This window comes from Tachysurus fulvidraco, chromosome 9 (assembly GCF_022655615.1).
Source record: "Tachysurus fulvidraco isolate hzauxx_2018 chromosome 9, HZAU_PFXX_2.0, whole genome shotgun sequence".
NCBI lineage: Eukaryota > Metazoa > Chordata > Actinopteri > Siluriformes > Bagridae > Tachysurus > Tachysurus fulvidraco.
Window position 1 is genome coordinate 16,059,002 of NC_062526.1, and position 10,497 is coordinate 16,069,498.

Sequence of the window (10,497 nt, forward strand, 5' to 3'; positions counted from 1 at the left end):
TATGTGCATTCTTTCCCCCCTATATTTTGCTACTGCTGCATGTGGTTATACTAATTACTTTGTTAGAAATAGTTTCCCATTGTTTGTTTGAAGAGTGCTTTTTTTTTTCAAGAGATGCAGAGCTTCATTTAGTTAAGCTTCATTGTGACACAGAGCTGCCAGTAGCATCAATTTTTTTCTAAGATAATGCAACAATCTCTCAATGATGCATAGGGATGAGGCGGGGCTGAGATAGCTGCTTTTCTCTTACAGTACATATATCAACTTCCATGATTGGTAAACATTTAAAAAATAAGTTGTGCAAGTGTTCGGAAGGAAAGTCGATCCCAGAATGCCATCTTCATGCTTATATGTTTTAGTTTGCTGGAAGGTAGGCAGGGGTTCTATGGAAATTCAAAGTTCAGGGAGCATTAGAGAACAGTGGAAAGTACAAGCAGCTGATGTAACCGTCTCATAAAATTTTGTGGGTATTTCCAAACATTCATCAAGAAGGAGGAGGACTAAAAACAAGCTGAAACAAATTCTAACACAAAAAGGAGTAGAGTGATACACCTTTTATGTTCAGAAACTACAGTACTGAATAATCTATATATATCATTAACATACACACACACACACACACACACACACACACACACACACACACATATATATATATGTGTGTGTGTGTGTGTGTGTGTGTGTGTGTGTGTGTGAGTGTGTAACTTCTGATTGTTATGGTACACAGAACAGTATGGAAACCAGATAGATAAATAAATAAATAAATAAATAACTTGACATTCATGGAAGCCGTGCATGCTTCGGGGCTCCAGGAATTATCTGAGATCTCCAGCCAGTCTGTGTAATTCATGGCGCTGTAGAATAAATAGAAAACATAAAAAAAATGAAAACACATGCTCTTGGCAAGAGAAAGACTAGATACAGAAATGTTCGGCATGTTCGAATTGGAAAGCTATTGAAAATATAGTCAAGTGGCCAATAGGAATGGATTCTTGGAGGGAAAAAATGCCAGCAGTGAAGATTTTTTTGTGCTCTCTAGATTATTAGTGCTAATTTATATAAAAGATATGAAATGTTTTTGTTTACAGTGATGTGATTTTCACATTACCAAAATTTGCCAAAAGTAACTGCTCCTAATAAGAGAAATGACCACACAGAGTAGCACAACAAACATAACTGATGCTAATCAAAGAATGATTGAAATCTTAACAGAGTCTATGCAGATAAGGAGCTGTAATCTTTAGAAGATAAGGAAATAAGGAGTCTTATTTTTTCCCCTTTCCGTGACCTCAGGGGGCCCCTTCAGCTTAATGTTGCTAATAATTACAGTTGGCCTAGGGTCTTTAGGGTCTCGTCTCAAACCCCGTGCTCTTTTCACAGTAAACCGAAGAACAGCTGTTGACATACATGTGTAAATGATGTGGTCTCCAGCTAATTAGCATAACACAGAGATAGAATGGAGGAATTGGGGAGGAAAGCAGGATTAGCAGGATTTTTGTCTTTAAAATTCACCCTTGGTTTGGAATTTAAATACATAGGGTGAAAAGAGGGGGCTGTTGCAAGGTAAAAACTGCATTAACAGTGAATTTACTGTGATTTGACAAGTGGATTACAAGCAAAATGACAGGCTGAATTTCCTTAACATTTCCCTTCAATCCCAAGACTGTAAAGTTTGTCCCTGCTGTTTACGCTCATACACAAACTTTCCAAACACTTGGGAGGACGTAAATGAGTTGCTTAAGGAAACGAAGGGGAAAAACATTTGGTTTCTATTACCATGGCCCACAATGCTGATTGGGTATCTCTGTGCAGCATATTGGCCCTGACATTGTGCCTTGCTCTCTGTCTTAGGTTACTCGCCAGTCTGCCCACCATGCGACAATGAAATGAAAACCGATGCTATTCTGGAGCACATGTGTGCCAGCGAGTTTGGTAAGTGCTCTGAAACACTCCTCTCTCTCACACACGAACATATTTTGCGGTGAAAACTGAGATGGCACTTTCCAGACAACTAAAAACCTTACATTCCTGTTGGACACAGTGCTAAAACATTTTCCGTGCAGTGTGTGTTCCCAAATCATGTTCATAGTGGTAAGCGGAAAGTGGAGGTACCTCAATCCACAAATGCACATGAATTGTTTCCTGCATCACCATCCACTTAGGTTTGATATACAGAACTGAGAAAGTTGATTGTAGAACTATTTTCGTTGTCGTTTTCTCAATCTCTGTAATTGTGCAATTTGTGTGAATATAATACAATTTAATATAATTACCTTGGAGGGTTGACCAACATCCTGACATGTGCATGTTTAGTCACTGAGTAACTGAATAAACTTTTTTCCTTCTTTTCCGTCATTGGACAACACAGACTTTCACACTCTTGCCCAGGTTTAGTTAGTAGTCATGTTGGCAAAAAAGATACATGCATTTGGTTAAACTTGGTAACATTTACATAAGTAGTCACACATTCACACATTTCCCAAATAACGTTTCAGGATATTGATTGTTATATTAATTAATTTCATTACTTCCTAGGGACAAATATACTAATATATCACATGTCCTTGCATCGGCCCTTTCTGACACTATTTCTCAGGATTGCTGAAGCACGCTCATGTTTTACAATTGAACAATAATGCTGTCTTCGGTGCTTAAAATAACAGCTGCAGGCTCTTTCTAACCCTTGTAAATCCATGTCACAGTTTGGATGACCTTTTTAGAGACCACTACTCTGTGACTAATGAATTGAGGTAATTCACACAGGTCTAAACTCTTTATTTGGCCAGTGCTCAGAGCTGTAAATCAGGATGTTTGTTTTCCTGTCTGGTCCAGTGGACGTGACAACAGCACCAGAGCTGACCCCTATGCAGGGGTCAAATCAGATTTAGGTTGATATTGTTCCAGCAAATAAATGTAGTGCAGTGGTACAGTTTCCTAAGAATGATGCAGATGAATAGCACACCAAACCAAATATAGTATAAGATTTAGCTTAAGTTTTTCATCAATTCTTGTAATCCTCACCGCTTCAAATCTCATCTTTCGCTCTATATTTGTCACTTTGTTTTTTATACTCTTTTTGCTGCCAAGGATTTTCTAATGTGTGTTAAGGTTTAGACATCCATTTCTTCTGCATTGACATTTGTTCCAGCCTTCCAAGTTTCTATGAAAAGCAGAAAATTGGAAGAAACTCTCACATGCTTACTCTTGGGCCACTATTTCATTCCGGTTTTCCAGGGTCACATTCAACAATGCTTGTCCTTCTGGTTTTGATATTTGTATCAATTTTGAGTAAATATACTCATTCTGAGGGATGGCTACTGACCATTACAAATAGCCCATTACGCCTGTCATCAGGGACAGTCCCAGCAGGAGTTGCCTCAACAAAAGGAGGGTGCTGCACCAAGCACTTCCTGCTCTCCTCCCAAGAGGAAAACAAATGCTGGTTTCGGTTTGCCTCTTAGAAAACCATAAAAGCTCATTCAGACAGGGATTCGAAGGGGCTAAGCCATCATTGGTAAGCTTCCATCTTTCCTCTGGACAGCTTTGTGTAAACCAAGCCCACTGGCAACCCCCTTTGTGACCTCTGAGTTGAGCTTTAAAGCTAGCTATTGTCAGAGTGAGAAACGAGAGTGGTTCATCAGGTTTCTCATTCATGATGAATTGTCATCACTGAACAGTCACCTGGTTTGCATTAAAATCTTTTTGGTAAATAGGCTGAAAAGTTGCATGCCTTGCACCAACCCACTAGACCTGACTTTACATTGGTGATAACAGTCTTATCTAGTATGGGGTTGGCCATGGATTCACTTAGTTCAGCAATCGCGTGTTTATTACTAGATTTCGAAGGCTGTGAAATGTCACTATTGTTGTTCAGAAATTTCCCTATGCAATGCTTCAAGCAAGTTGTAACGAGCAAACATTTTAAATAGCATGGGAGATAACAAAATTCCAACAGCCCTTCTTAGAATGTTTGTTCTTGACAAACTGGCCAGACTCACTCACTAACCACTTAGCTAATAAACAGCAATGGTTTTATGGGGAATGCTGTTCATGTCCAGGACTGGCTTTTATGAACCCTCTTCCAAACCAAACCTCATGGCCTTCAACTGAGAACTTCTCTTCTCACACTTCTGTTGGCCGATCCTTCTGCGGTCAATGGCACATGTTCACTTTTAGAACAGTAAAATTGTACGGCTTGGCCATGCGCTTTGAATTCCACACACATTTATGCTTTTGAGACTGTGAAGGAAGTTGTGTTTGGGACTGTTTTCATCCCAGACGTCCCCTGCTGGGTTTATGACACTATCTGATCCGTCTGCAAGTCTGCCTCTTGTCTCGCGACAGTACAGAATGCCAAGTCAGGGAACAGAGACAGAGCTTAAAAGCTAAATCTCTGGAAACATTTATGGGTACAATACAGGGTTGTCCTGCTCTTGAAGACCCACCAAGATTCCACTTCTTAAAGTTTTCCAGACCCTACTTGTAGTGTTCAGTTCTTAATCTTACAGGCCTCATTCATCTAACCACAATCTCCCAATCCATCCAAATATTAGTCAGGTGGGCTAAATATTTCAGAAGGATGACTTTGGAAACATACAAGACCTAAATCATTCTTCATTCAAAACATTCTCTGCTACTTATCAGTGTTTGGGTTCTGCTTTCCTTGTTTACATTATAAATTATGTGCTATAAATCTAGAGGTCGCCAGCTGTTAAACAGGGTATATTTATGAGAGCTATCAAAGATTGTGTACTTATTTGGGGTGACAAACAATGTTTGGATAGAGATTAGAGCCCTACATTGCTTTTTAATAATCTGTAATGTCAAATCTAGGTATAAATAAGACTTAGTTTAGGGAAATTATGTATGTTCAGTTTGTCAATTTAAAATGAGTTCAACTTGGAGGTCAAAACGCCAGTGTTCTTCCCAGTCATTCCCTGTGACAGGCAAGCTTATGTATCCAATATATTTCATCTAGATTATTTAACCTGTATGGTGATGTGTCTAATGATAAAGCATTGTGTTTGCACCCTTGACAAAATCGCAGAAAGTGTTAAAATGTGAGATGACTATGTCTTGTATTGGTAATATAGAGTAATATAACGCATTTTTCATTTTGCTCAACATGGTCACTCCTGATTCTGGAAAAGTTGCCAACTGCATCTGTCCAAGCTCATCAATATTAGTATAGTGTAGAACAAGTCAGAGTATAGAACAAGTCCCTGCCAACAGTGTGCCAGTGTGCACAGTTTTGTCCTAAGCAGCAGTGGTCACCGGTACCAGCGAAATTAGCCATCAACCTGTCCATACATACAATACATACGTGCCTGGGATAACACCCTTTTGATTACTATGAACATTGTATTTGTCAATCTGGAGCACGTTCTTTTCTGAAACATTTGAATTAATAGAATTGTAAGAGTCTTTATTCATAACAAGTGCATTGCACTTGTTGTGCATGAACTCTGTTAACTGTGTTGTATTAGAATCATTGGTCAGGAACAGTTTTGGTATTATGGGTATAAGCACAGTCAAGGCGGTATTTAAATTGTGGCTTTGCAGCTAAGTGCACTGCGACTATGCGGATTAGAGTTACAAATGCCACAGGGTGCATAAAGAGTTCAACCAAGAGTTCGAGCTGTATTGAAAGCCCAGAAAGGTGGACTTTCCTGACTTGAGAACTCTGAAGCCTGACCAATGCTTTTATTTCATTAAACGTTAAGCCCTGTCAGAAAGCCTGTTTATGGAGCTAAGACTGCAGATCAAGTCCTTAATCCTTTCCATGTGCAGAGTTAATTCCTGAACACTGGACCATGTTTCTCTGCAGTGTTAATTTGCTATGAGCTTCTGAAGCAGTTGAAGTTACCTTTCTGAAATAATAAAATAAAACTTTGTAATGTAAAGCAACACTTTCACCACCCACTATTCAATGACAAACTCAAATATAAAATGTTATGCTGGAGCAGGAACTACTGTTTCCATCTCACAGCTCTACAGTGCCTGGTTCATTCTTGAGCTCAGGTTCCTTTACCTGTGTGTAGTTTGTTTCATTAATATTTTTCTAGCCACTAATATTCAGCACCACACAGGAAGGATTTAGTTTCAGTGTGGTCTGCTTGCTGACGGTTGATGGAGACTGATCAGCTAATTAGCAGTAAGTCATAGTTCATATGTTTTTCCATGGAAAGCTTTTTATGGGTATGCATGCAGGGTGTTTAATTGGGATAAATACCTCCAGAGGTTCACAGAAGTGTCAGACATAAAGTCATAATTCACGTTTGAGGAATTACATTAAAGCAAAGTGAATTTACCTGAAATCTACTTACAGCAACAAGCAAGACCACCCTCAGAAATGACTTAGGAGTGGCAAAAGGTTAAGCAAATTATAAGATTAGTGGATTAATACAAGGTTTCCAAGCAGCAGAGTTTTCCCAGAATATCAGTGCACTTGTTCTTACCTCTTCAGATAAGACAGTTTAAAAAGGGATAGTCGAGTCATCAAAAGTTGTTCTTAAATGCAAGCGTGGGACTTTAAGTTGCATAACAAATATATGATTAGCAATGCTAATGTAGACATATTGGCCATATTTATTTAATGAACAACTCTGATTTAAAAAAAAAATGCTACTCCTCCTGTTTAGTAAGAAAGGCTTGAAAAACAGATTATTGTCTACGTTAAATATGCTTATAATACATGGAACAAGAATTTCATTGAGTTACAGATCAAGTTTCATCTGGATGATCACAAGGCAGACAGAGTTGCAATTTGTGACCTTCTTGCCCCCTGGGAAAGCAGAGGGCAAAATAGGCATATTGATTTACATGGCCAAGACTTTATTCTGATGAAGACTCTTAAATTTGACAGAGCCTGAGACAGTGATATCTGAGTCATTATGAAGTGCTCTGGGACAACAAGAGTACCTTGGTATTGATTACAACCTCCCTTGCTGACCCCCTCCCTATCCTGTCCTCCAGATTGTCCCCTCCCTTTGTGGTCTGGCTCTGACTAAATTTCTGTGTAACCCTCATACAACCCAACTCCTGTTACTGTTTAGCCTTTCTGAGCTCGGCATACACCCCAAGGGAGTTCAGTGACTTTCTGCTTCCCAAAATGTTTTGCTGAACTGTATATATTTTAAGAAAACATGGTAAGCTTACCTAGCTGTCCAGGCTTTCCTATGTTGCCTTTTAAGTATGGAAGGTTCTCTGAAAAATGGCTCATGAGGTGAGTGAGTTTGGCGTGATGCCAGATTTGTCCTCTCTATAGCATAGCCAGCTTTTCTAAACTCTTTCTATTTTAAAAGTGAATTTTTTTTTAGCTTGAGGCTCTTGCCTGTCAATCAAAATGTCTGTTCCAAGCATATAGGATTTCATAAAATTGACTCCGCTTCATTTATGTGCTCTTTCCTCCAGCCATTAAGACCAAAATCAAGGAGGTGAAACGGGAGAATTTGGACCGCAAGGTGATCCTGCAAAAGAAGAGAAAGATTGTGAAATCGGGATCCCTTAAAAAGAAAGACCTGAAGTCCCTCACATTGTATCTGAAGAATGGTGCAGACTGTCCCTGCTCACAGCTGGACAACCTGAGCAGCGCCTACCTCATTATGGGCCGCAAGACAGACAGGCAGTTCCTCATCACCGCCATCCACAAGTGGGACAAATCCAACAAGGAGTTCAAAAAGACCTTGAAGAAACTGCAAAGCCACAAGTGCCCTGCTTACGAAAAAGTCTTCAAGTAATCCAGCAGCCAAAATAACATTTCCATCCTACTTTTGAATGAACTTGCACATATGAGCAACCTGAAAAGCTCCCTTTTGTTTATATACAGCCTATATTATATATTTCTATGTATTTTTCAGACCAACACTTTTGTCTGTAGGTTTTTTGTTTGTGCTGTTTAAGAAAAAGGACACTAATTGGAGTGATTTTACAATGGTACACTATCCAGCAAAGTACGAATCATTACTAATGTATATAGCCATGTCAGTCCAGAATATGTTCCAGAATGAACAGAATTTCTCATGAATGTATCATTACTTTTTTGAATCTGTAAACATCTAGCTTATTAGGACCACCCTTCTTGGATCATTTGAAAAGATACTTATATTTTAAACTGTGAACCCTGCACACAAGAATTTGAGCCTTGAATGTTATCACATATGTTGAACGGTATGTCTCACATTTTCAGGCATAGTTGTCTTGCTATTATTATTTTTTTTTCAATCGTACACTCATTATCATACACTTTGTGACATAATCCACAACATAACCTGTATTCAGTAATCAATCAAAAGATAATCAAGCTGCTTTTGTATTCGTTATGCTGTGATTGGTAAATAGTAGTAGATGTCCTGGTTCACACTTTCATGCAAAAAGAGACCACATACTATTTTAATACTTAACCAAGGGCAAAAAGCAAGCTTTGTAAACAACAACTATACACTATTATATTTTTAATTCCTTTTAGATCCACAAGATTCTGGTCTTGTTTGTTTTGCTATTGTTTTGGGGCTACGTTTTGTGTATTTTTAAAATTGCAATTCATACAACATCATATTACAAAATGCTTCTCGCCTAGTGGTTTAAAAAAAATGCACAATATAGATATCAAATGACTCTCTTTTTTTAACTCAGTGTAGCACTATTAGTACAATTTTCATTTGTGTCTTTTGTAAAATTATCTTTTGCCAATCATTTTGTACATAAAATTCTAACACAAATATAGAATAAAAACTGTGACACAAACACATCCTGATACACTTTGCACCTTATTGCTTGCTAATGAATAAATGTTATTTCAATGACACTATTTCAATGGTATGTATTTTCAAGGCACCTGCAAAGCCTGAGTAAACACTCTGGGAAGATTATCTTTCATTTAGCTAACACTGTAGGACTAGTATGATGACCTTTAAAACTAAATGTAAAAGTTACATTTTAAACTAAATGTCTAAATGATTAAGTTTATCTAGGAAGCTAGCAGGTAGATTGTCAACATTAGCCTTTATCAAACAGCTAATGCTGAATTAGAGAATTAGCTAAAGAGCTCACATTATTTTCCAGGGCTTACAATTCTCCCAGAACCCATGTAGGATTTTTATTAGGACAGAATGGCTTTTGATATCTTTTTTCTTCTGTGCTCCCAGGGTTGAAAATATTTTATTGTACTTGATGTAATTAATCTCCAGATCAGCTAGTTTTGCTTTGCACATGTGAAATGTATCACTAAACATGAGTGGTCCCTACTGCCTATAACCCACTAACACTTACCACTTACATATCCAATGCTCATTTTTCAATCAGGTTTTTAGCTTCTTATTCTAATTGGTTTAGTGTTTACAGCAAAATAGTTCTAATGACAACTGAATTGAAATTAATCCATCTGCAAGAAACTTACAATATAATCCTGCTTTAGAGTGTTTAGAGTTTTAAAGTGACTTTAAAACCTGCAAATAAATGAAATGCTTAAGGGATAAGAGAGTTTGTTTTACTATGCTATCAAATTCCTGATTCTGATCAGAGTCAGCACTTTCTAACTTTTAGATGTCATGGGGTTCTTTTCCAGACACGAAAAAGTCTTGAGGATCGAGGAGATTATGCTTGTTGTGGTTTCTCTGAAACAAAATTGCTTTTTGTCTTTTTTTTTAACAGGAGCTAAATAGACATTCCACAACGTAAAATGTAATAACCAGATTTTTTAAAAATCATGTTTTTATTTAATGTATTTTTATTTTTAAAAACAATAATTGTTGGCAAATTGCTGTTGGGTCAATGATTTGTTTCCAATAATAGCAGAAATGTTTTATTCCTCCATCATCCAATTTGGAGAAGACTACAATAAAGATGTTACTTAGTAAAAAAAAAAAATTATCTCAGGGAGCTCGTAATGTAGCTTAAATTTCTAACTAGGAATCTTAGATTAAGATTGATTCAGGACCAATCTCAGAGCAACTCTGAGCAAGGAAAACACAGTAGCTTTTATCTTAGAGAGAGGTATAAGATAGGTATACACATTATTTTGAAGACTGTGATGGGTTGTCTAATAAACATAAATATAGAATTGCTTTTAAATTCTTGTCTATTTTAAGCCTTCACTTTGTTTCTATGTTTAAATATCTGAGGCTATATTGTGTAGGGATTTCATTCGTGACCAGTTATATTAGAGATGCAGTGACATTTGTATGTTACAAATGTAATAAATGTAAATGTAAATATCTATGACAGCATAAAAATGTCCTAGAGCCAAATTAGACAATTTTGAAATTAGTAATTTTGGCTGTTTCAGACATGTTAGCATCTCTAAATGCCATAGTGGCAGTATATATGTATATGTCATATATAATATAATACTGATATATTGATGATTTGCTGTGGTGACCCCTAATGGGGGAAAAGGTGAAAATAGAATAACATTTATTCTCCCTCTTCCCTTTTTCCCATTTTCTCCTCTGTTAAGCCTCTTAAAAGTCTTCCTCCCTACAACCTAACAGTTTTTGA

At 37.4% G+C, this 10,497-nt stretch overlaps 1 protein-coding gene across 1 annotated transcript in view; it reads left to right on the forward strand.

Annotated features, from left to right (window-relative positions):
- The window catches only part of sfrp1a (secreted frizzled-related protein 1a), a 10,368-nt gene extending 1,619 nt beyond the window's left edge, over window positions 1-8,749 (forward strand). Inside the window, exons 3-4 of the mRNA XM_047819003.1 lie at window positions 1,852-1,932; window positions 7,414-8,749. Coding sequence (XP_047674959.1) covers window positions 1,852-1,932; window positions 7,414-7,739 — 407 coding nt within the window. The 3' untranslated portion in view covers window positions 7,740-8,749. The remainder of the gene's footprint in view (window positions 1-1,851; window positions 1,933-7,413) is intronic.
- Window positions 8,750-10,497: the final 1,748 nt, after the last annotated feature.